This window comes from Poecilia formosa, unplaced genomic scaffold, assembly GCF_000485575.1.
Source record: "Poecilia formosa unplaced genomic scaffold, Poecilia_formosa-5.1.2 Scaffold64, whole genome shotgun sequence".
NCBI classification, from domain to species: domain Eukaryota; kingdom Metazoa; phylum Chordata; class Actinopteri; order Cyprinodontiformes; family Poeciliidae; genus Poecilia; species Poecilia formosa.
The window spans coordinates 1,119,034-1,146,377 of record NW_006800003.1 but is presented as its reverse complement, the minus strand read 5'-3'; the positions used below and the strand labels follow the sequence as shown (position 1 = coordinate 1,146,377).

Here is a 27,344-nt window from a genome sequence, read left to right as displayed (position 1 = left end):
CCTTCACTTGGTCAAAGCGGCCCTTACCCTTGTGTTATAAGTTAAAGGTTGCAAGGTCAGCTAGCAATGATCATTCTCATCTCCCCTCTAACACAAAATTTAGCTAATGTGCTCTCATGCATTACGGTGCAAGCACTAAGCTAAACTTTGTGGCAGGCATCAAGCCAAAGGTTTACTGGAGGTTAATGGATATCCTCTCACTGGTCACTGCAGCTCCCAGTAGGTAAGCTGAGGTATAGCAACACATCGCTTTGTGTGCAGCTTGGAGAGTAACAAGAAACCCAAACGGCCCCAGATGGAAGGCTTGGTCCCCAAAAGGTCAAGGCCATAAATCAATGTCAATTAATTTTGCGCTTCTTCTGGCTACCACGACCAAAGATGCACACAAAGAATCAATCAGACACAGATTGTGGTGCCACTGCTCTGTGATGACGGGTAAAGCGTCTGCAAGGACAATTTGAAACTTTCAGTCTATCAATTACAGACTAACAAAAGGTCACAAGTTTGTATCGGAGGCAGCAAAATCAATCGGTTCATAAAAGTGCAGCAAAGTTCAGTTTTCTGGATGTGTCCAAGCTGCCGACAAGAAAAAAAAAAAAAAAACCTTAAAAGAGAGAATGAAGTGATGATGAGCAGTAAAAAAAAAACAAAACAAAAAAAACTGGGAGTCACAAGATCTAGAGCTTAGCAGCAAATAAGTGCGAGTGCATTCTGTGAACTGGAACTAAGGATATATTCATCCTTTGTTCTGGGAACACGATACTCCCCTGTGGAAGTGAAAGTTTCCCGGGAACAGCAGGACAGGAAACAGAGATCCGCCCACACATTGGGGCAGAGTCGTCTCGGTCCGGCCTTGATGCTGTCCAGTGTCTGTCTGCTGGTCACGGTTTGCATAAAGCCCATCTATGTTTCAGCTCACACGCACTGATGTTTACATCTCTCACCAGTAAGCACGTCCTGACGCTTCTGATCTTATTCAGCTCCAGCAGCAGCCTCTGGGCCTTCTCGTGATTCCCGCAGTATTCATCATAAATCTGGAAACGGCTCTTCTGCGGGACACAGAGAAAGCCAAAGTGAGCCAGAGGAAAAAATGGCAACAAAGGAAAACAAATAAGGGCATAAATAGCAGTGTAAACTAGATCCTCAGTGTTCTGAGATGCAGTTTGAAAAATGTTTAGTCATCCTGACACTTTAATTGAGCATTTACTCGCAATATCTTAAAAAAGGTTGTAGTTTTTCTGTGACAAGCATCACAGAAATAAGCGCTAAAAATGTACGTGCCAATAATTTAGCCACTTCGAAAGAAGTTTTCATCACTGAAATACTAAAATTAAAAACTATGGTAAATGCAATCAGTACTTTGAAATTCCTAAAGTTCTTCTTCGGTTTTTGAATTATGGCCTCATCGCCACATTTCCACTCAGTTAAGAGATTTGGTCCTGGGCAAAAAAAACTTGAAGTAGTTATACCCCTAACATACTTTCATAGCAGGATCCACGTTTTAGATATCTTCACTAAACAGGGCTGGTGAAGGATTTACAAGCACACGCCATAGGCAGAGTTGTCACATTAATTTTCAGTCCTTTAGGATGCAGTTAAACTTTTCTTTTTTCCCCCAATCACATAGCTTGCGCAAATTTTAATCGGTTGCCTGGCAGGAGGCGCGCAAGTGTTAGTCGCCTCACTGCGCACGTTCCATAAGTAATGAATGGAGAGGGAACGACTTCGCCTCCCATGTGTCGAGCCCATTACTCTATGGAAGCGAGAAGGGGAGGAGTCAGTCGATGCACCAGAGTGAAACTTTTTATCATCCTGTCTCTTTGGTAGAAAGAGAGAGACACAAATAAGCATGCAGCTGGAAGTTATCTGGCTCGTTTCAATTTATCGAGTTCATTTTAATTTATTATGCGATTTATTGATTTATTGCTTATGAACGCACGTGTGAAAATGAAAGCAAACGCCAAACCTGTTCAGTAAATAAAACTTTTAGAAAGTTTCTCAGTGTTGCATTGCTTTTGATTTACATTGTAGGGATTTTGAAGGCTCTGCTGAACTTGAGAACCCCGAGGAAAAATGGCACATCGTAACACTGAGCACACATATACATTGTGAAACTCTTTTCATTCATCTTGAAGGACATAATGTATTTCGCGGCGAGAGTCTGTGCGTGCATCTGAAAGACGGAGGGCGGAGGGGTCGGGTCTTCCATCATATACTGTCATCTGTCTTGTAGCAATATGACCAGCAACTTTCCACCAAAGCTATTCACATGACACCCCATGCTCCATTGTCTCCGAGAATCGACAGAGAGACCAGATCACACAGCCTCTAAATCACTGACTACAAAGTCACAGCAGACCAACGAAAAATACCCCCGTCTGCAGGCAACCTGCTGAGCCCCAGCAATGAAGACGGAGGTCCGAACAGCAAGTTGAGTCCTTACAAGACGTAAAATTCTAAGTTAACGCGTTAATATCTATACTGAACATGTTATTCCTGGAAAAATGTTAATAAATTTAGAGTGGGGTTTCCATTAGTGCAGTTCAAACGAGTAAAGACAGACTGACGCAAGCATGAAACTCAAAGGATTGCCCCAATTGCCATCAATCAACAGCTAACAGCTAACTGGATTATTTTTTATTTTTTTTATGGGAAAGTTTTTGCATGAACAAAAGACTTCTACAGCGTTGCAGAAGAGCAGCGTCTAATATGTTTTATCTCTGTGCACTCACATGATGACTTCTGACTGAATTATAGTCATAAGTTTTCAGTTTTTAGCTTTGAAGAGCGGCCCACCCCCTAAATCAGATCATCTCATAGTAAACCTTCTGCCATCTGTACCGCAGATAGATCGGCTTTCTTTTCACCTGTCTCCAACAGCGCAGAGCAGAAGTCCAACAGAAGGATGTTCAGATTTATTACACTTTAAAACCTATAACATGCCAGTACGCCTCAAGGCTCTGCATCAGAGTAATGTGATATAATGGCTCTTTGATCGGTATATCAGAGCCACATCCAGAATGTCACACATGCGCACCGTCTCATCGTGAGTAATCCAGAGAGATTAATTGATGGCATGTGGAGTATCGTTTCATTTGCTGTTGTGCTGCGGTAGACCTTGGTGTGCTTTTGGAGGAAGTTTTCAGATTACGGAGACCGAATCACATTTAAAGCTTCCGAAAGAGGAGAAAAAAAAAAGTTACTTACAAAGTGCAAAAAGCAGTGGCCGACTTCGTGGTGAGCGTGAGGGTCAGGCTGCAGCAGTTCCTCCACCATGGAGAGAAAGTCCTTGTGGACGGCCAGAATCTCCTCAATGTTGGAGAATAAAACCTGACGGGTGAAAATGCTGCATTGTTAACTAAAAACAAAAGCAACTGTGGCATAAAGTTACAGTATGCAACTTTTTATAAAAAAAAAAAAAAAAAAATGTTTTTTTGCATATTTGTCAAAACTGTCACTATGCCGTGACAAAAAAAAGAAAAATCAAGTTCCTCTGCCTTCCCCCTTTGTTCCTACAGCAATCTGCAAAAATACATAGCTCTGTCAGAAACAACCAATCAGAACCAGGAGGAGGGTCTTAGCGCCATCAGTCATCCTCGTGTATGCACCGCACACACCCACCCCTTTGCTCTCCGCAAGGGTGAGGGTGTTGGAGAATAAAACCTTATTTATTTTTGTAGCTTGTTTTTCAATTAAAAATAGAATTTACTGTTGTACACTCATTACAACTTTTGACTGTTTATGCATTCCGAAATATATCTATACAAGAATAAAATCACACAAAGGTGGAAGATATTTATAGATTTATTTAAAAGTTGAAAATCACCCCCCCCCCTTTCCACTTTGCAATTATAAGTTCATAGGTTATGACTACATTTAAAAAGCAGGGTAGATAAATGATGTTTTTTCCTCATCAGTCTTGCGATAATTTTAGTATAGCCACATGTTACAGTCTGCTTCAATAACATGAAAGCATGAAAATCAGAGCTCTCTCGTTGGTTTATGGGGTTAAAACAAATTTTAAAGATGGTATGCAAACAGTAAAAACAAAAAATAAAACCCAAAAAAAAACAAACAAAAAAAAAAAACTGGAACTTTGATCATTGGGCTTTAACTCTGGAGGAGTCACTGTCATTTAGCCCCTCTGTGACATTGCAGCCATAATAACCCCCTGCTATCTAAAAAAACCCTCTCCGCACAGCATGTTCCCAAACAAAACCTAAGACACGGGGACATATTCCAAAACACGGACGTGCAGTAAATATCCTCTGAATGCGTGTTTACCTCAAAAAGTAAGCAAGCTCACAGAGAGGCTCCCACTGCGACGGAGCGTCCTTTATTATCCTACAGCCGAAATCATTTATAAATAGATTAGATATTTGCAGCTGTTTCCTGCATCGCCTACGTCTTTCTCCATTCAGAACTTGGCTGTTTTAGTTTAAAAAAAAAAAAAAAAAAAAAAACACTCCTTACTAGGACTGATTTAGGTTTGCATGTCATTTCCAAACTTTTCACAGACTGAGCTATCGAATAAATAAGGTTTCTCTGGAATGTTGAGGGCAAAAGTTAATGACCTTCAGCGTTATTTCACCAGCTCTGCTTACCTTCACCGTTTCCTCTGTGATGTTTTTGTCAATTTTGGTGGCTGCGTATTGGTTGAGGCGATGTAGGAACACCTGAAGAAAAAGCAGAAAAACAGAACAGGGATTAAATTACTTCAAGGCCAGCTAGATTTGACACTAATTGGGCATTGTTGCACACATTCACGTGTTCAAAACATTTGCGATCCTCACAACTGAAATCCGATATCTCAAAACACAGCCATCTATAATTGCAGAGCGTTGTGTTTCAAAGGTAACATTAAGCAGCAATTGATGCAAGATGGAGAGACCGACAGAGTGTGAATTGAGATGGATGGAAAGAGCTTTTACGCTAACATTCCTGTAGGAGTCCAAGTCCCATGGTGCTTCACAAACCCCAAAAATCTCAATTAATGCTTCAGAGCCCTTTCTGAAAGTGATAAATTAACAAGGTGCAGTTTAAATGTGACCAACGTGAAAATGACTCATTTCCTGAATTCTGCCTGGAGGAGAGCTTTGAACGAAGAGGACATCCATCATCTGGAAATCTACAAAAATCTTTCTGTGTGCAACTTGGCAGAAAGAAAAAAAAAATCTATTTGCTCATGACTGATGCCCGTCCCTTACTTCAGGGAGCCTGGGATGCATACCGATGCAAGTTAAATCTTTGACTCAGTACAACGCGGATGATAAATCGCATCACACAGCTCAAAATTTTAATCCGTCTGAATCTGATCTCCAACAAAGTTACAACCTCTGATGTTAGAGCTGCTCGTTTTTTTTTTTTATGGAGAGCAAGTTAAATTGTATTTCAGGTCTTTTTTTGTGGAAGTGAGGTTCTGTAGTGTAGTTACTAATTCTTAAGCAGCAGAAGATTTTGAATTGAACAACCTCAGGCTGGAGAAGCATCAATTTTGATCCGAGAGTCAAATCTAGGGTTTAGGGTCAACTCTCCTATTTCCCAGATTATGTTAGTGGTAATAGAGAATAGTCATGGAGAGCAGGGTATTTGTTGCCTCATGTTTGCAGATGATGTGGATATGTTGGCATCTTCAACTCATGAACCTCAGTTTGCCCTGAAATAGTTCATAGCCTTGTGTAAAACGGACAGGAAATGAGTCAGATGGACAGGCGGATGGACTCTGAATGCCGTACGTTACAAATAAGATACCGACTACTCAGTACAGCTCCACTTCAACACATCCAAACTGCCTGATTTGCAAAGGAGAGCATGTCTATCATTTTAGGGGGAAAAGATGCATAAACCAAAAATGAAAGGAAGCAATCCCACACAGAACACTGTGGTCCTTTTGAATTTGCACCCGTTCTGCTTTTGCATTCAAGCAAAAATCTGAAATGTCATCAAAGGCCTCTGTGCGAGATCACACAAAGCCAATGCTTTATGACAGACGGCAAAGGAGGCACAATGCCACAGATTTTGACAATTCACCAGCGCACACCCTTATTTATCAGCGACAATAAAAAGTAAACACATGACCAAATAGATGGAAGTCTTTCTCCGTAGTTAACCTGAACAATGGGCATCCATTTACCGCCCCACTGAGGGCCACAATGCCATCCATCACCCGCTGTAGCCTCACAGCAGGCCCTCTGCCCTGAGAAAACTAACATAACACATCCAGAAAGCATGTAAGGGGGTTACTTTAATGAGCAGCCATGCCAGGAATTATTCTGTTCAAGCAACATCTCTGGACTGTGAGAGCTGAGAGATTTCTCTTGATTCATTTACAGCTGCTGATACCAATTCACCAAAAACCCTTCAACATTTCTCACCGAGTACACATTCAATCTCTTGTGTTAAACGTATAAAGAAAAAAAAAAAAAGCTCACAGAAATGTTCTTAATATCACTATTTTGACGCAAAGGATCACTTCAAAAAGAGCAGCATGTAAGCGAGTGAATAAACTGAGGTTAGTGGTCGGGAGGAAAAAAGGGCCCGCACATAATCAGGCTCTTTGTTGTAGGGGCAACTCAATGCTGATTACCATTCTGTAACTGCCTTGCCTTGCAACTCTGTCACTCATGACCATTAGCATCTGATTAGCAAGTCTAATGCATGAAAACACTAAACAGGGTTTCCTCTAGAACGCTGCAAATGCCAGACACAGTTCTTGGAATATGTGGCAAAAAAGGGGAAAATATGATTTTATGTCCCGTGTCTTTAGCTTCTCTGTCACCGCATCTCCAGTAAAAAATAAAATAAAAAAAGAGTACACTCAACAAAAAGCAATATCTGTATTCGCAGAGGATTATCTGTAGCAAATAGCTGTAGCTAATAGTGGAACATCTGGAAAATTTTACCGTAGAGAATTTTCTGATCTTAAAAGCATTAAATAGGTTGCACAGTGGCATGCAGAGAAATCAATCCTGATTGGTCAGAGATAACACATTAGCATTTTAAAGTGCTGCTGTAAAACGGAAACCAACTTCTTGCGGCATGTCTTCCAACCTCAAAATAGATAAAAACTGTGAGAAGTAGAACTAGATAAGAGCTAACCCTCTTTGTTTTATTTCTAGATGTGTGCATGGCTCAAGAAATAACTTACAGAGTACCTCTTCTAAACCTTGGTTAGCAACTGTCCCAACTTTCCTGGACAGCAAACAGAAAGCTTTACTGACACAGTGACAGGGGGGAAAAAAAGTGCTAGCATGACTATGACCTGTTTTCCAAGCTTTTATTACCTGCAAGCAACTGCAAAACTACAGAACTCTACAGCAAACATACTGCACACACTAAAAAAAAAAAAAAGATTTTGTACGATGTATTGTAAGATTTTGCCTTAGCAGCAAGTAACAAGAATAAAATGTTTCAGTCAATTTCTGTCCCTGAGCACCTAGCCATAATCACCTGAATTGTCACTATGAAAGCTGAGAAGGTGGCTGCACATTAAAACCTCATTAAAGTTTTCATTATGCTACAGAACAGATGGGTTTGATGAATACATTAGGCCAATAACTGCATGCGGCAATCCATGTCATTAATCAACACCGGCCCACATGCTGCGGGCAACAAAGACACGGATGTGGAAATAACTGTTGCCTCATGCCGAAGTGGTATTTTCTGAAAGAAGGTCATAATAACCTGAACTTTTGTAGTCATGCGTAGGGACGGATCAGGATTAGATTCTTGTAATATGACAGCTTTGAGGGGGAAAAAAAACAAAACATTTGATTATGATCCTTTTCAGCTTGAACACAGGTGAGCGTTTGATTGCTCTGTCAACAACAGCTTGAGGGCCTTACGTTCGAACAGAAAACTCCTGAGACCAGTAAAAAAAAACAACAAAAAAAACAAGGAGTTCAGGAAAAGCTCCAGACAAACTCAAAACATGAGAAAGACACACAGATAGTAGCTGCAATGCAACAATGCTCAGTTGTTTTACTGACAGACATTGCTAGTTACTTCTGGGTTTTAGTTAGAAAAGATTTTGTCATATTCAGTTTGTTTTTGCCTGTATGGTTTTGTCATAGTAGTCAATTCCTTTTTCTTTAGTTACTCAGTTTAATTCTTGTGTTCTGTGTGTGCATTTTGCTTTATTTTTCTTGGAGCAGTGTTAGTCTCCTCCCCCTTGGTTCATAGTTTTTTTTTCTGTCTAGTGTGGCTTCCTTTGTGTTAATTAATCACCTTCCCACAGGCTGCCTGTTTGCTCTCTTCACAACTTTCCCTAATCCCCTTTTTACCTCACCTGCATTCAGTCTCATTCTCCACTTATATAATTATATAAGCTCCATTGTTGACGTTGTTCTTTGTTGGTTCATCTGCTCTGCACTGATCCTGTTTTATATTTTTAATTTGCATTTTGTTTCATTAACTTTAGTTCCCCTTCCTGGAGTTTTTGGACTTGAACTTTATTTTTGTAAATGTATTTTTGTATTAATAAAAATCCTTAGTTTTGCTCCACTTCTGCCTCCGTTTGCCTGCGTTTGGGTACTTCACAACCCGGCATCCCATTTTGTGGCAGAGCAGGTGAAGCACTTCAGTCTCAATAAAATGAATTAAAAACACAAGAAGTAAAATTCCTCTGGCTTTGAATCAGGCATAACCACAGAAAACTCATACCTAGTCCGGAAAAAAAAAATATTGATTCATGCAGAGTGACTGAAATTCTTTCCTGTTAAATATGAAGAAGAAAAAAAACCTGACCACAAAATTGGAGGGTAAGAATAGTTCAGGATACTTTTACGAATGGATATTGCGTAACATGCTCCTCTGGCATCTCTTCATCAGAATGCCAAGATACAATCAGCGGAAGCCAAGCTCCTCTCCTTGAAAACGTTTCCAACTTTGTCAATGAAACAGATGAATCACAGCAACGGAGTCTGGCAAAACAAAGGCCACTTGCTTCCTCAAGTAAGTAAACCAGAGATGACGTCACAGAAGGACAATGATGGACATTCCCACACTTCAAAACAAATCGTTTACCGTTTATTAGCCGAGCCAGAGCATGTCTCCGTGTCACACTGAGGTTATAGTCCTTGGAAAACAAAGCAGAGGAAAGGCTCACACGACTACACATTCGGGAGAACCACCCATAGCAGCATAGGAACCTCCAATCCAAAATAAATGAGTAGGAATCAAACGGCAGGCCAAAACATCAACATCTGTTAAAGGATTTAAATCAGAACAAGTGGACGACTGAATAAGAGTACGACTCAAGTTTGATGAATCATGCAAAAATTTCAATTTTTAACTCCAGTTCATGAGGAGCAAGGATATTGAGAGCAATAGCACATGTGGCACCAGATACAAAGCACAAGTTTAACTATTTTTATTTTGCAGAATGTGGTGTCTGTTGTTCACACTAGGAAAAAAAACGTCAAATTTTTCTTACAGGTGTGGATGCACATTGAAAAGAAAATGTACTCTCTTTTCTTAGAGCCTATAAAGACCCACTGCCACTTTTGCTCGCTCATAGTTATAGTCAGGACAGTAGTAAACAAACAAACATCATGGTTAGGTATACCATATGGCCTGATTGTAAAAGATCTGTTGTAAAGCATGAGTGTGCAGTTTGGCGCTGCTAATGTTTCGTGAAGAAACTCGCTTCAGCGTCTCCTCTGCAGATGGATTCTGACTATTCAAAGCAAAATGACAACACGTCTAAACAGCCACAGAGTTGTCAGCGGTTTTTATTACATTTTTAATTCCCCACCCTTTCCTCTCGGCAGTCTGCAGTTTAGATTTAGTGGCTCTGCAGCTGACAGGAATGTTAAGAAAGATTGCAAATGATCATTTAGGTGCTTATGTAACTACAGTTCCTATAAAGAGCAACACAGCTGAACATATGTCAAATCGTTACAAATGCAACTAAGAAAAGTCTATGGTGATACATTTACACTACTGTCAATGTCACACATAATAATAAGGAATTTGAAGAGAATATGTTTATAATTTTGTTTGTGTTGACATTATAATTCTGTTTAACCAACTTACCCATTATGTGTAAATTCATGGTCCGGTTCCCTTTCAGAAGCTGAAAAGTTTCTAGAACCACTGCTCTACATAACCTCAGAACAATTATTGTTAAATAATCAGAATGTTAGAAAAGTGTCAAAAAAAAATTTCAAGATGTAGACGGTCCAGACACAAACAGCCTCTGTGTGACAAATCCCTCTGTTGAGCTCATTAACACACACAGTGGAAGTGCTGTGCATCTCTCCGTGTGTTTTTCCTACCATCTATATTCTTCCTAGAACTGCAGCGTAAAATGCTGTGATAAAACACAGCAGGTAACAGGTGAGCAAGCAGTTCAGCGCCCTCTGGCAACAACCTCTCAAAACACTTTAGTCACTCAGCTTGCTTTGGATTAAACAAGAGCAGAGCTGGAAAATCGACAACGAAAGGGACACAAAAAAAAAAAAAAAAAAAAAAAAAAACGCTTACAAAAGAGATTTGGTTTTCTCTAACATTTAGGTGAGAAGTAAATGTTTTATGTCCTGTGCTGCAAATTGCTTTTCAGCCCGTGGACAAACATAAAGAGTTTAATTTTCTGCACGATGTCACACAAACAGACCAAATTCCCACAAGAGAAAAAAGTTCTGACCAGAGACTAAGAGCTCCCATCCGAAAACAGAAAAGAAGTTTTATTGCATCGATCATTATGTTAGAAACAACTTGTTTGTGACCACTAAAGTTATATCAGTCATTCAGTGGTTATTAGCTGTGTGTGTGAACAAAAACTAACCATACAGCGGACGATTTGCATAATCACATTTTGTAAGTTTTGACAGGTAATACCGTGAAAGCTTTCTGGAACTTCATGTGACCTCTGTTTATATTAACATAGTCTTCTTCAAGCTGAGAAACAAAGCACATTTGTATCTTCAGTGTCTACTCCTATTAATAGGTCTGTTGCGTTTAGCTACACACCCCTGACGAGCACGCACACACACACACACGCATGGGATTTGCAATTAGAAGTCCAGCCTATTTAAAGCGTGCATGCCCAAGAAGATAAACATGTAATGAGTAATTGATTAATTGTGCTGCATGAAAGATCCCAGCACTTTGCAATTTTATATGTACTCAAAAAATAACTAAGATTTGGCTTCTAAAGATTGACTTTAAGCTGCTTTTCTTGGGCTGCCAACAAGAGAACTTGGTGACACAAAAGCAGAAAAAGCTAACAACTGCATTATTGCATTTGTGAGAGTATTTATGATGCTCTCACATAAAAGTCAGGTTTTGTGTTTTGAAGTAGAATTTTTAGGCTCTGGACATGACATGTAAAAAAAAAAAAAAACTTAAAAATGATTTACTTTGATGTTTTTGGACTGAACCTTAAGGAAAATAACAAAAACAAGCTTGTTCATCTAGGAAATATCCATGAGTTTAATTTCTATGACTAATCCTTGCTGAGCAGTTTGAAGTTAACATGCAAGTAAAATTAACATCAACACAGGAGTCTTCCAACAATTTTTGCTCTTTGAAATGTCACACTTTAACCAAACTGTGATTTCTATGTTTTTGCAGCAGTTTTAAAAACATTCTGGACGTTTAAGTAAAAACATAATCACATATCAAGAAGTTGGATCGCCTTTCTGAATTGTGATACGTCATCTCTTTTTTGGTATCTAAAGTAACTCAATTTACTTTTATTTGAACTCTATACCATTTCTTTGTAAAAACTTAAAATAACAAATGATTAAAAAAAAAAATAATTAAGAGTGTTTTAAAGGATAAGAAAGCAATTACAGCCCAATTCAACATTTTTGGACAGTGGTATATTTAGCTCCAAAAACTGAAACAATCAATGCACTTCAGAAAAACAGTTGTTGAAAATTCAAAGAGAAAATCCATACAATATTTGAAATATAAATCGTTCTAAAAAGCAATTCTTTTACAGAAATTCTATTTTTTTATCCAGTAGCAATAAAGGAATGTTTTTTAACACTTATCCAGATTTCAAGATCCAGATCATGACGCTGATGAAACTAGAAGGGCGAGAAATCTCAAACAAATTAGGAAGAGAGGTTTTGAACTGTGAAACTTAATTAGAGATGGGAGGAGAGACTTGCTGCAAACGGGAGATGGTCTTTGGTGAGCCAGCTTCCAATTTCAATGTGTAACCAAGCAAAGCATCATCCTCTGATGTTCAGGTGATTCCCAGCAGGGCTGCACACCAGCAAAACCTTATCGATCTACAAGATGACTGAGCAAAACTGTCAGCTTGCTAATCCATGGCGCTCTCCCGGTCAAGACTGTCTCACACACTGCTACTGTTCATCTGATTTCAAAGCTTCCACGCCATCTGCAGAAAGGGGCCCTCTGCCATCCTGAGAAGCAGGCCTGGCAAGTAGGAGTGAAACGGGCAGAGGCTAAACTAAACTGGACACTGACAGGGAAGGACTACGGCCAGCTTCTCCCTTCGACTTCCTGTGTTTGCACACAACCAAACTCTGGCAGGAGCGTGTTTGCCATGCAATGGACGGGAAGCAATCAAACCCTGGGGCAGCATACGGTAACGTGATGACGACGGTTTTACCAAAAAATGTAGAAATATGAAAGTGTAATCAAAGATATGAAGCAGAAGTGTTAAAATGCTAGGCTGGGGGGAAAAAATACAAGACAGAAATTAATGTCTGCAGCCAGAGAGACACTTACTGGAGTCTTTAAACCTCTACAGTAAATCCCATTCAGCAGCATAATTAGATCATTTAGAGAGAGTTTCCCATCAAGTCGGGCTGGGCAGAACTGCAGCGGCTGAACTCTGACATGAAGGCTGCTCACAGAGCTACTGCTAAGCCCAGAATTGTTCATACTCCTGGGACTGGTTTAAAGTAATCGTTAATTTGACCAACATGTTTCTCCCGACTGGAAATAACATTACAGTTTTGGAATGGCAGGGCCAGACTCAACTGAATTTGGAGCCAAACATTAGGGTGATGGTAAGGAGACCTGTATCCGAGCTGAAAGAACTGTGCAAAGATAAATAAATCATCAAGAACCCAACTGGAAACATGCAAAAAGTTAGTCCAGTGGGGTTTGATTGCTGTAATGCCAAAGTAGGACCATAAAGAAAAAAATATGCGCTTTTGTCAAAAAATCTTTTAAAACACAGTGGTGGAGGCATCATGCTGTAGAGAGAGATCCTTTTATTCAGAGACAGGGAAGCTGGTCATACTTAGTGAGAGGATGGATGCAGCTATAAGCACAAGCAATAGAAAAAAAAAACAGTTTTAGGCCAAGAGACTTGAAACTGGAAGAATGTCTTTTCAAGCAAGATAATACATGCAAGGGAACTCAGTAAAAAAGGTATGTTGTTTTTTTTTAAGCAATGTATAATTTTCTTTTACAATTATGCACACTTTGTTGATATAAAATCCTATTCGAAGCTTTACAGTTGTGACTATAATGTGGCAAAATGTGGAGACGTTCAAGGAGAACACTAGCCTGGCCATTGTCTTTCTGTGCAATACGAAAAAATCTCACATACAGCACAGTCTGGGCTTTTTTTCCCCTTCACTTCGATTCCCTCCGGTAGATATAACGGGCCTATCAGGGAATACAAGGATAAGCTGTGAACGACGACCTTGATTTTTTTTTTTTTTTGTGTGCTGTTTTAGAATTGCAGTTGGCTGTAGTTTTAGAAATGGCAGCTGAGGAAGTGAAGAAAGCTGTTCAGCCTGTGTTGGCCACGTTTCCAAATGTTGAATTAACATCAACATTCGCCTCGTTCAGCTCAGCTCTTCTCTCTCTGTAGTTGAAGATGGTTGTTCAAAACTATTTCCGGTAAGCTTCATAGCATTGAACTGGCCCGTACATCACAGGCAAATTTTAGCAATTGGGTAAAATTTAAAACCTTAACAGAGTCTGTGCCTCCAGGGAGCAATCACTTCTCAAAAGCCAGAAACCCAGACTCTCTGTATGAAGCAAATAGTGAAGGATAAGGGGCTGGTTTAGGGGAATGCATAGATTAGCAAACTTTCAGTCAGTATTTCAATCTATTTTTGTCTCTTATAAAAATGGCAATGTTCAGGAGTACACTCTCTGCACAAAGATCTGAGCAAGTCTGAGAATGTCTTTGACACAAGTGTGGAAAACACAGTCCCTTGTGAGGATGACCCTCTCTGCCCCCATCCTGACAAGTGTTTGCTGCCACCGTTTTATGCCATGTGACCAGACACCTGCCACAGGCCAAATCAAAGGCCGCCTTCTCCTCTGGGCTTAAAGACAGCAGCACCTCTCTGCAGAGAGTGTGGTGCTGTAAAGTGCGGGAGTTATAAGTTTGCATGTGTGCTTTTAAGCAGGAAGCATGTAGCACAATGTAAAGACGGGGAGGTACAGGAAGGAAGGAAATCCTGCTTCAAAACTGGCATCTGTGAGGAAGAAAAACTGAAGCACTCAATCCATGGTGAGGTCCCGCAGGAGAGAGGGACAGGACTAAAACGAACAGATATTACACACTTCAAAGAGTGCAACTCAAGCAGCCTGTTCCGTGCATTAATCATTTTTTCACAAATATATACAGGAGCTCACTTTTGGCAAAATTACATTTAAAAACTAGCTAAATGTCCAATCTCGGCATCTAGATGAAGGATTATTCATTATTTCAACCATTTGAGACTCAGGCCTGATCCAAAAAAATCTCTGTAGGAGAGGAAATATTACTAAAAATCAATCCTCGGGATCCTAAAAGACAAGTTTGATGATACTTGCATCGATGTAAACCTGCATCCTCTGTCAAATTAGAAAAGTATCAGGCAAAACCAAAGGCACACTATGAAAAAAAAAAGTCATTTTGGAGTCATAGATTCATCTTGTAAAATGTGGGTTAGTTAATGTTGAGACTGTGAAATTAAAATGCAAGTGTGCCACTTCATTGAGTTCGGAGGCCTCACAAGGGGGGACAGACACAGGAGAGAGGCTGACTGGATACATGGAGCAAATCTAATTAAAAAAGGTTTAAAGAAAGAAAAACACATCTCACCTTGCTTCCCTTTCACCTCTGCTCTCAACACCTGGAAGGTTATTTAGCTGGAACTGAGTTTCAGTTAGTTTGGATTGCGAACGGAGGTCAGGATTCAACGCGGCAACACGAAACCATACGGCTCTAACTTCACAGGCACAATAATACAAATTTTATAAGGAGAAAGCCGGAAAGCAGTCCTCAGTTTCCAAAAAATGTGGACGGATGAAGATTTGTGGAGTGGGATAAAAAATAAAGCCAGACATGAAAAAAATAACTATGAAGCATTTGAAATTGTTCAGGATTGAAGAGCCTAACACTCGACACCTCCACACCTACAGTGTGTTGTTAAAAAAAGGATTAAAAATGTACAGAATCCAACACTGCCATGTGGGGTGGTGCTGCATTGTAGAGTGTGCACATATACTTTTCAATTAAACTAACAGAAGGAAAATTTTGCCATTTTAGTTTCAACATTAACATTAGAGGCGAACATTGTGACAGCGTTTGGAACATTTTGGCAACGTTTGGTTGTAAAAGGTTATTACTTGACAACAATCTGAGGGAAAGAACCCGATTAACGTCAATAAGCCGCTTCCTGGCCAACGCTGGTCTATGACACTAAAGTTTTTCCAAAGTTTTAATGTAATTTGGTTATGTAATACCAAAGCATGACAATCTAACAAAAATGTAAGTGATATGCATTTTATATAATCACAAAAAACAATCATTGGTGATTCTACTTAAAAATCAAGGTATTTTTATTCCAAAATCAGCTTTCAAAGATTATAGCAGAGAACCTTATGACAGCCAGATAGAAAATAATTACTAGCGGTTATATTAATTAGTTATTACTATGACTAAATAGGATTACTATTATAACTTTATTATATCTGTGAAGAGATCACACCTACCTCCTCTATATAATCTCTCATATAATTTAATCAGTATTTTGGTTACTTGTGCTTTCTTAAATACATCTTCAACCCAAAAGATCCCTTTTACTTAACACACAAATGTTATTTGTGCTGTTTCTGAAGAAAAAAAAAACTAGATGGTAAGTAAAGTATTGTGCAGCAATCATGAGTTTTGAAAAAAAAAATGAAGTAATTAGGGAATAAAAACAAGAACAATTGGGGTCCATTATGACGACAAACTGATGTAAGTTAATGCCTAACATCATGCTCTGGGAATAAAGCACTCAACTTTAGTTTTAATCCCCGTTTCCCCTAAACTACTTTCATAAAATGATTTATTGGCCCTAAAAGACAACAGCATATGATGTCATTCATACATAACAAGAAGTTATGACTTTATTTTTTTATTCCAGCATCTAAAAACTCAAACAACATCTCAAAATATTTGTCACTTCTAATGACTGAAATATTGACTGAGCCGCTGGCTCATCCATGCGACGGATCAAGGAGGGAAATCCAACTATTCTTTTTCCTAGCGACATTCTCCAATACATTTTAGATTTTTCAAAAGTGCTCTTTGGACCTTCATCAACTTAGCTTTTTATAACTAGCTAAAAATGAATAATCAATACACATTTTTCCCCTTTATGATAAAACCTAAAAGTAGAAATAAAATTATTCTTTAAAAATGACCACACAGTTCCTATTGTAGATTTTTATAAAAAAAATTTAAAAAAATGAACTAGTCTACAAGATTAAGATGATTGCAAAGTAACATTTGTGGCCTTAAGCAAGTTTTGTTTAGATGGACAGTGGGCAAAAATGGCTCTTTGGAGATAAAGGTTGCAGACCCCTGATCGAAAGGGTAAGCTTGTCTCCAGGATGCTGATATTTTGATAATAATTCATATCTCATGAGTATAGATGAAAGTCTTAATGAAGGCAGACAAGTAGATGAGGAGTTTTACCTTATTAATGTAGACACTAAGTCAATCTATCTATTCATTTCCTGCTCAATTAAATCATCCCTTCAGGAATGAGACACCAACCGAACATAAACCCTCTGTGCTTAAAGCAACCAACTAGGTCATACCAGTGAAACCTTTTTCAGGTTGAAAACCAAATCCTCACATTTGTAGAACAAGCTCTTTATAGATTTAACTCTTGACTGAAAACAGCTAAAGATTCTGGTTTGAAGACGCCAGCAGAATCATCTGCCAAAGGCAAACGAGAAACTCAGAAGTTCCCAAACCACGACTACACCTTGAGGTGCCGTCCATGAGCACCACGAACGAGGTTCGTGACAAGATGAAAACACCCAGAACAAGCTCAAAGGAACAAGCTTGACTTTGTGCCAATAATGCAAACACAACTCTTGCTTTGGTTACAGAAGAAGCATTGTCCTTAGGTACCCAAGTGAAATGTCTTCAGGGTCACAGCCTGTTGCAGATGCAAGGAACTTCTCTAACCCTTTCAACAACTCTGAGGACAGAGATCTGGCCCACTGTGCTAAAGGAAAATAGCTTCTCTACAGTCCAAGATTTGACAACACTACGGCAATCAAACTAAAAATAGACAATTGATTAGTAAAATATTAAAGCCACACAGTACGTAACTTTTATTAAAAACTTTTTTTCCATATTTATTGAACTTCTCATTTTGTCGTGACAGTACAAGACAGTGCCAACAGGAAATAGCCAATCAGAGCCACTCAACCGCTCCCTTGCTCTCTGCTACCACTACAGCTTCTCACTGTCAGCAGAGCTTGTCCTGAATGCTACGGCTAGTTAGCATAACATTCCTCCACCATTAGCAGCGCTTTCACAAGCTTGATGCTCCTCCTAGCTCTCATTGGTTTTTTGTTTGTAAGCGGTGCATTTCTTCAGATAGCAATAGCAGCACAGGGAAGAGGTGGAGGAACTGTCTCACAACATACTGTCATGACATGTTGATAGTTTAATAAATATCTAAAAAAACACACACATTTCTTATAAAAGTTACACACTTTCAGACTGTCTTGATTTCTTCAATCACATAAGAACACCTGGAGTTACAACGTTCCCTGCATAATAACAACCCTCCTTCTAAAAATGTCCCCTGTTTTGACATCCGAGTTTGTGTCTTCTCTTATCAAAGGAGAGGCAGGCAAACATGACCTTGTTTCTATTTTGCAGGAAAGGGAAGGAAGTACCAACATCTCAAGATGAACATTCGGGAAAAGGATAGGAACAAGAGGCTGTGACCTTCAGGATCATAATATCCAGAGGCATGAACGTCTCTGACCCCCTTCCTTGACCTAACCACTGTCTGGATCAAATGCTACCAGCAAAAGAAAAAGCAGGCAGCCTGGCTGCTGCTACAGTGACTACTCTATTCAAGGAGTCAACAAAGCTAAAGCCCAGAGAGCGAGACATGGAGTACCCAAAGGCAAACGCACACAAAAATGGCTTAGTGAACTACCTGGATCTCTGGGAGGCAGTAAATGCTCTTCATCTGTTTTCGTCATTAGGCCTGATTTTCTTGAACTTCCTACTGCCCTTTCTACAGACACAACACTGATTTAAAAAAAAAAAAGTAATAGTGACTTGCTTGTTGACAAAGGCAACATCAGCATAAAATACAAAATGGCTAAACAGAGAAAGCCTTCTTCTTGTTTAAAGTCTTAAACAGATGTCGTTTTTACCTGGGAATGTTTTATGACAGAATGACTCGGTTGTCTCTGATCAAATATATTTAATTTCTGTTGATTTAAGGTCTAAAAATGGTTTTAAACATTGCGCTCACTTTAAAGATGCTTTTGTTAAAGAGGGATCGAAGCAAAGGGCCCAATTAATCTATTACCAAGCCCAAAGGAATAAATTAACTTGTGGCTCAGATCTTCCTCCAGAAGCAGAACATAAAAGATTTCCCCCACACACTGACACCTTTTTTGCATTTTCTCTCTTTAAGACCTTAGAGTGCATGAAAATTGTGGACGTCGGAATTATTTCACCATTTGGAACTGGGAATAAATTGTGAATACAAACATTTTCCAACCTCTAGCTTATTTTTCCACACTTGTCCAAACCTGAAAAATCCTTAAATCAAATTCCAGACTATTCCAGGCTTCTTTAAAACTGCATATGAGCCCTATTATCCCAGCACGTCTTTTAAGCAGAGTCTAAATTTCTTCTTCCTACTGAGCCACTGTTGAGATTGGCCGTCATTTTGTCAGCTCAGAGCGGTCCAAGACAAACACCGGCGCTCACCTCCGTCCACTATCACAAGTTATAATTGTCCATTATGCGAGATATATATACACAAATGTTTCCCTGGAAGCTTCTTCTGGTGTATTTAAAATGCAGGGGAAATTATCCAAAGAAAATTCCAAGAAAAAGTCACAATTAGACTTCAGAGCATCGACACCGTGAAGATGCAATCTTCATTTTCCCACAAGAGAGTGAGAGAGACGTACACTGTGGGCTCAGACTTTCCCAGAACAAAAATCTCTATGACCTGAATGTTAAAACATGTGTTTGGGGGTAAGCATTGTGTTTTGGTCCTCCAGATCAGGAGAGGCAATCTCTGCACCTCGGTTCAACCTCACCAAACGACCAGAGCCTCATTGTTCTGCAGCAATTTCTAACCTCAGAGGAATTCCTCCTCCAGGAAATATGGCTTACAAGAAGACCAGCCACTCGTACCCTTCACCCTCCTGGCACTGTCTGCTCTGCGATCTGCTTTTCCCTTTCACCCCCTCTAATAATATTCTGCCTGCCTCTGTCCCTCCAGGATTAAGACATCCAATGGCAGCACAGACGGGGCGGCTACCCTCTGACCTGTAGACACACAGAGAATTGTGACTCCTATCTGGCTTGTGTTTGGGAACCAGGGGTCCTGTTATTCCTCTGATCAGATAAAGGTCTGTACTGTGACCTCTCTCCACAGTAGGGCTTTTCTTTGATCATCTTTAATATCTTCCATAAAAGCTCACCAGGGTCTCCCCAAAGAAGGTCAAACTCTTTATTTCTAACAATCCAACTTCTCTCAACACCATCAGATAAAATACATTAAAACCAGTCCCGCTCGCATCAATCTGAAGCGTCTATCCAAACATTCCCGGCCAGAACAGAAAGGCCTCACAAGGATCTGTCACCTCTGAAATTAATCCCTGCCACGGCACAACAAGGGAGATAAAGGAGGGGTGGCTGCATTCCCAACAAAACCCCCATCTGTCGTCGATGCCAGATAGTGCTCCTCCATCCTCCGTTTTTTTCTCCTTCGTTCCAATTGGAAACATCTGGACGGTGGTGGCAGAGGATTTGATCCAGATACCCGTGCGTTACTTGAGAGCATCACTGAAAATCAAGCATTTTGCCTTACAATGTCTCCTACTCAACCCATAACTGTGATGTAAAGCCATTTGAAGAACAGTGGGTGCCTCCAGTCATGTGGTGGCATGCCAGGTGTTATCCGCACTCGTGCTAATGGTTTTCATTCAAGTCCACCTGCGATGTCTTTGGCAGAGCTTGCACCATATGGGTCGGATGAGATGGGAAATGTGTTCTCCCGTGTTGCAAGAGATGTCGTTACGGGATACAGTTGTGATCCTGCACATGACAGGAATTAGTAAAATTGGTGTGAGAAACTCACACTTTGGATGTTTTGGGAGTATTTCTAGCATTATTTTTTTTTTTTTTTGCTTCATTGTTTAATATTTAGTTATGTTTATGACAGTGGTGTGGTCATTTAATAAATGACCAAAGCACCAAAGCACTGCACATACAGTGTAGTATGTTGTCTGTTAAATCGAATAATTACGTATTTAGAGCTGGAACATCATTAATTTCATTCTAACTTTTTACTAATTTCTGTAATTATGCCACAGCAATGTAATGTCTTCTGTTTTAGTTTATTTCATCATGTCATGTCTTGAGGCTGAAATGGGTTATACAAAGTGAAAAAAGGTGAAAGTATTTGTACCTTTTTTTTAGTAAATTATCCCATTACAATAAGACATGTTGATGTGTTTTAGCAGTAGTACTGTCTAATTGTGGAGAGAACGTCTGACATCTGAAAAGTGTGGCGAGGAGTTCACATTTGTATTCAGGCCCTGGAAAAGTTCCAGTCTTTTCAGGGTCCCTACCTGCTTTGCACATGTAGAAACTGAAATGTTTCTCCTCCCTTCTCTCCATTATAGCCGGTTGGATAGGATGGAGGAAGTCTGTGGACATTAATGTTCAAGTTCTACATTTAGATATTCTTTTTGCAATGAGCATCTCGGTTGACTTGTGAAGGCAACTGGCTGCACCGGATTTTATTCCGAGGAAACATCTCAAAGAAAGCGTACGAATATGCACATATGCATATTCACATGCAGGTGGGATTATGCAGACTGTGACACTGCTGCCAGTGTTACACCATGTTTTTGTGAGCGACCTGCCCGCCACTCTATGAGCCTCAAACATCCTTGGGTCAAACCGAAAAGAGGATCAAAGCAGAGTTCTGGCTGTGCAACTGCTCTTCCAATTTCACACTTGTAAACAAACAGAGATCTTAATCAAAAGGGCTGCAAGACAAACAAGACAAATGAAACAAAACCTGTGCACAAGACAGCAACGCGCAAGGACAGATGAAACCCTGTAAGGCTTTAATGGGTCCGTTGTTGCTCTGCAAGGCAGATGCACCGTGCATATTAAGCAGATTGTCTGCTTTTATTTGTTTATTTGTCAGGGCATAATTGTTTTTTTGTTTTTTTTTAAAGAGGCAAATACAGTCTGGACTTTTTTAAAAACTCTTCCTACATTATGCAACACTCACCGAGAGAAAGTCCAGTGTCCCAACATAATCCCTTTCAGTCTTCAAAAGTTCATTTAGGACGCAGACTCGCAGCCGGAGCTGTTTCTCCTGGTCCTTTCCGCTTTCAGCTCTGTGTTCACTTCTGCTTTCTTCAGTCATTCTGAGGGAACTTGTGGATGTAAAGAAACGTTATTTCCTTCAGCCGGCCACGGTTTCACATCGCCAAGTTGAGTTTAGATGCGGCAGAGGAAAGTTCGCAACATGTTCAGAACTAGCAACCGGTGTCTGCGATGAAAGTCCTCAAAAAGTCCGGGAAAATGTCTGAATATGCGAGGAAAGTAGCTAAGTGGGAAGCAAAAAGTTTCAAAAAGAGAGAGAAAGAAATTAGCACAAGGTGCGTTGCTGAGTAGTGAGAATGAACTGAACTCCAGTTAAAAGTTAAGTCCATGTGACTCCTGAAAACCTTCATCCTACACCAGCAGCCTTAAAAGTGGGGACCACTCATGTTAAGTATGCCGCAATGCGCACAATAGCTTCCGGTTAAATGTTTCAAAATAAAGACACAAGAGTTTCCATTGATTCAAATCGCTCTGCAAATCAACAGACATCACGTTGCAGACACAAAGGTCTCTTATGTTTCCCACTTTTACAAATTCCTGTTAGGGCTCTTTTTTCCCTTATCTATACCAGTTACTACAACAAAATACTTGTTCCTCTCAACTTATTACATTGAATGTCTCTTAAGAAACCAAGTCTTCTTTTGGCTTTGTCTTTCAGGAAACTATCTCAAATATATATAACTCAAATCACCTCCTGGGCTAATAATTTAATAAACTAAGTGAAATGCGCTAAAGTTGGAACACATTTATAAAAAGAAAAAGATTTTAAAATTTTAGTGGTTATTTTTGAAAGTTTGTGCGCATTTCTAATTTGTGAAGTCATTTTTACATGTTTAGTTATTTTCACTTTCTGCACATATAGTCCTAAAATCTCAACAAGAAGTAATCTAGCAGCATTTAACACTGACTCATGCAGGTCAAGTTTCATCTAATCAAAAAGCTGTTCAGGTAGAAAGCAAAAGGAAATCAGCATTAAATTTATATTTCTTACATTTGTGTCTGTTTAAGATTTGTTTGATGTATTCATTTTTGCTTCAATGTGAGTGTTATTGGTTCCTTGCACATCCTTTTTTTTCTCACTAATGTTCAGGATCTCAAGGTGTAGCTATATAGAGGAGGATTTTCTCGTCTTTTCTTTTTGTATACAATGGGCAGTTTGGTTGCCGTTTTCCGGCCACGATTTTAAACATGTTTCGCCACCAAGCCGCGAGCAGCCTGGATGAGGATCAGTTCCTCTAAGTCGGAACCTGTGTTACTCAACTGCTTGACTGTTCTCTGCAGGTCAGAGTTAAGTCTCTGCCTTAATAAGAGGACTTCAAGTACCTTGGTGTCTTTGCTTCGTTTTACTCAAGATGGCAGGACAGAACAGAAGACGGATCCTCATCTGCAGGGATTCATGAACCGAGCTACAGCATTTAATCTACCTTCCAGCCTTCACCGACAGTTTTGAGATAAGAAGAATAAGATCCCAAATATAAGCATCTGAAATTGTCTTCATCACCCTTCGACATCGGGTGAACAACTCCATCATCTGGAGGGAACTCAGTACAGATGCTGCTCCTCCGCTCTGAAAAGGCTAAAATGGTTTAGACAACTGATCAGGAAGCCTTCGGTTTAGGAGGATTTTCTCAATGCAACATTCAGTGCTTGTTGCACTGAACGGAGTGTCCAGGGCAGAACCACAATTTTCTCACGGTACCATGTTTCCCTAGTGATGTGTGAATGCCTCAGAAGAGGGTTGCTGGGATAATGATCTCTGCATTTCCAAGAACGGATTAAAGATCATATCAGAACATGTTGTTGTTGGCATTTTTGATAGGTGTCACCAAAGAACTACCAAAGAACTAATTTGTATGCTTCACAAAGCATAAAAATATTGCTCCAGCCCAAAAATGTTCAACAGCACTTGAACAATTGATTAACAAATGTCCGTCTTGTTCCCTTTGCATCATGCGAGCTACGTCTTCTTTTTCTAAGACATGTCTCAAATGGTTAAAGGTGGACGATAGCGCTATTTGCTCTCCGAGTTTAAGATGGAATCATTTGTCAGTTTGAGGAGAAGAGATGCTGACAATGCAATCAAGACATTAATGAGTTATTGATTAGTCCGTATTCAGGCAAATGTTGGAGCTGTAGTAAACAAAGTTCTAGGAACAGAAATCCATAACTTCAGACGAAATATGTATGATGCATTTGGTGGAACAAAAAAAAGGAAAAAAAAAAAAGAAGAAGGAGCAGCCTGTATGGGTCATGTCCTCTTGTAGCCCATGCATATGTCTACCAGTCGAGTGTGCACAGTGATATTTTCCAAGGATTTAACTCCTGATACGAACATAAGGTTGGATGCACAGAAGTATTCTGTGTTCAGACATACATTCAGATGCTTCCAATCCTTTGACATAACACTGAGGCAACCAGGAATGCAACAATTGTATGTGTATGGCTGAAATACATAACCAGGGTAAAGAGGTGAAGCTTCCACCTGTTGCCAGCGTGTATGTATGCAGACAATCTGTCTATACACATAAAGACTCTGCTTCAAGTCAGAACCAGCTCAAAGACTCTCTTAAATATCACAAGAACAAAAATATAGAACAACTCCAAAATGCAATTGTTTTATCTGTAAGCCCTCCATTGATTTTATTTATTATTTCATGATATTGTCACTTTCCTAAAGTAATGCCTTCAGTCAAATTTTGCCGAAAGTGATTTTTTTTTCTTCCTTTTTGCAAAAACAAACTTTGGCAAAAAAAAAAAAAAAAAAATAAAAAATAACTTAGGACGGTGATAATATTCAGTTTGTATATTTTATGTGGAAAAAAACAGCTCGCATACAGTCTCGTCTCTTGCCTGAGTCAGTCACAAACAGCATGATCTGCACTATGACAGTCTTCCTTGTCTCCTAATGGCTGCATCTCTCTCCAGATTACTCACTTGGCTCCAGTTTCCTTGCAGAGAACGTGAGCGCAGAAGGGAAACCTCTTATTTTCAGAGGAAACAGGGTGCAGGTGGCCGGAGAAACGGAAAGAAAATGTGTTCACGGACATGCTGTGATATGTCTGGGACTTTTTTTTAAGGAGGAAATGTTTGTTATTCTTTTGGCGATATGACTAAATGGGGGGACAGTAAGGCTATTATAATAGCTTTGTACAGTGTTATGCAGCAATACTCTCACCTCGTGAGCACTTCCACATTTTGTCATAGCACAACCACATATTTTATTGCATATCAGTGGGATGTTAGAAGTGCATAATTGTAAAGTGAAACATTTGAAAACTATTTGTGGCTTGTATATTTTTAAGGGTGGTGTTAATTAAATCAATTATGCTTCAACGACCTTTGCACATCTAAAAAGTCCATTTTATGCCCATTCTTTTTCAACAAAATAACTCAGTCTCAGTTAGATTAAACCAAGAGTATAAAATTTCAAACAATTTTCAAAAATTGCAGCAGTTGTGTTCAGATCTGCCCTCTGATCCAAATCATTCTGTTGAACCTCTGGTTTAGGGTCGATGTCTTCCTGGAAGATGAACCTATGTCTCAGTCTTCAGTCCTTTGCAGCCTCTACAAGGTTTAGTTATTTATTTATTTTTTAAAATAATTCATATTCATTCGATGAATTACATATTGCAAGTCTGTCCTTCCCTGCAAAAAATATTTTCAAAATGAGATTTAAACGTGCTTCACAGCTTGGCAAATCTTGTCATATTAAACTGGACCGATCTAAAACTGCAGTTAGACAAAATTAGCAAGCAATGAGCTGCACAGATCACAACAATGATATTTAATTAAACAGCGTGTGTTTAATTAGGACAGAACCTCCACTTGCTCGGAGCTGAAAACTCCCCGGGTGCTCCTCCTCACTGACACAGAGCCGAGGCGGCCTGTCGAGAAGTCGGCTAAGTGTTTGCGTATTGAATTAGATACAGCAAAAGTCGTTTTGCGCCCGGATGAATAGAAATACGATAAACACTAAACCCAGCTTTACATTCTTAGAGACGATTTCACTGGAAGCCACTATGATGAGGCGGGGATTAGCATCTCAACTACTGAGGATTCAGCCCAATCCCTTTTTTGCAATAAACTCATGCACTTTGTTACACAAACGGCCTACTTTATCCGAGTCCTCACGCCGCAGAGCTGCTGCAGGTTTCAGAGTCGGTTTTGTGACTTTTCAAACACAATGATCTGTGGTGTACTCTGGTGGTCAGATGTGGTACTGCAGCCTTCTCACGCGTTTCTGGCTGAAGTGTTCGCAGTGATGCTTTCTAACTACCACCAGAGGGCAGTGTTGTATTTAATTGGATTAAAAATAGGCATCTAAATGGATAGAATCCTTCGTTGGAAAATAACTGAAATGAGGCTACTTTAAAAAAAAAATAAAATAAAAAAGGCATAAAACATGGGAAATGTTTGCAACAGAACTGTTACATTGTTGCTTTATACAAGTTAATACATTCAGAGCATCATTCTGCACTATTAGACTTTATCACTCATGACATTGGTCTGTTGAATTGCTACTGGTGACATAAAGTCCTCCAGGAAGGAAATCCTCCTTTCTTCCAGGGTTGGAAACAGCTGCATCTTTTTCACTGTTCCCACAGATCAGTTTTAATCATCAGTTCATAGAAAAAACAATGCATTTTTTGCAAGATAATCAGTCTCATTTTTCTGATGCATTTACACTAATACAGATCCAACTTATTTTTAGGCAGCATTTAAATGTGTGTACAAAGTATAAATCGAGTCAAATTAAATAATTTCATTCAATTTACAGAAAAAACGACTTGAACTGAGCAAACGTCTGCAATAAAGAAGTCATTCTAAGTCTTAGAGTTAAACAAGGTTACAATCACTGTACTGTGGTTAGTGTTCATTAATGCATGGTGCAGTGGTGCGCAACCGGTCAAGATAAGTGGCATAGTAGAGTCCTGTTATGTTGCAAACACCAACTTATTTGTCTGCAAATATAAAAGGTCTTTAGATTTTCTGGGTCAAAGTTGTGTGCTTTTTATTCATTTATTTTTTTCTACTCAGGAAGATCACAGAGATCCCAGCAGCAGAAAATGTACAGTCCTGACCAGAGGAAATGTAAACCATGAAACTTGTAGTTTTAAAATAAAAGTCCTATTCAAGTACCATCAAAATAAAAACTAAGAATATTGTCCTGTTGCTAACAGCTGAACAAAGAGGTTATGTGACATGAAATAAAAACAAATAAAACAACCACATACTTGCAGCGTCCTGACATTTGTCTGCAGGATTTTTAATGACAGTGTCAGCTTTTCATAGTTTATGGTTTTTAATCAGTATCCTTCAGCAATTTGGTCATTCCTAACATTCTTCTCATGTTTTAAACCTCTCAAATTTTAAGGTTAATCAAATCTTTCATGCAGTTTTTGATTTTAGCTCAGTCTAGCCTTTTTTAAAGTATAATATAAAGCAGAACAGAGAGAATAGTTGCTTTTGATTTTGCTTTTTCTTGTCAAACTAAAATATTGTAGATCATCAGAAAACAATT

The 27,344-nt window shown here is 39.4% G+C and overlaps 1 protein-coding gene across 1 annotated transcript in view; it reads right to left on the bottom strand.

Moving 5' to 3' along the window:
• prex2 (phosphatidylinositol-3,4,5-trisphosphate-dependent Rac exchange factor 2) overlaps positions 1 to 22,207 on the bottom strand; it is a 94,077-nt gene extending 71,870 nt beyond the window's left edge. Inside the window, exons 1-4 of the mRNA XM_007554569.2 lie at positions 21,726 to 22,207; positions 4,605 to 4,676; positions 3,208 to 3,330; positions 945 to 1,049 (exon numbers count right to left, since the gene is read on the bottom strand). Of these exons, the coding sequence (XP_007554631.1) occupies positions 945 to 1,049; positions 3,208 to 3,330; positions 4,605 to 4,676; positions 21,726 to 21,863 (438 nt within the window). The 5' untranslated portion in view covers positions 21,864 to 22,207. The remainder of the gene's footprint in view (positions 1 to 944; positions 1,050 to 3,207; positions 3,331 to 4,604; positions 4,677 to 21,725) is intronic.
• Between the last annotated feature and the right edge of the window lie 5,137 nt (positions 22,208 to 27,344).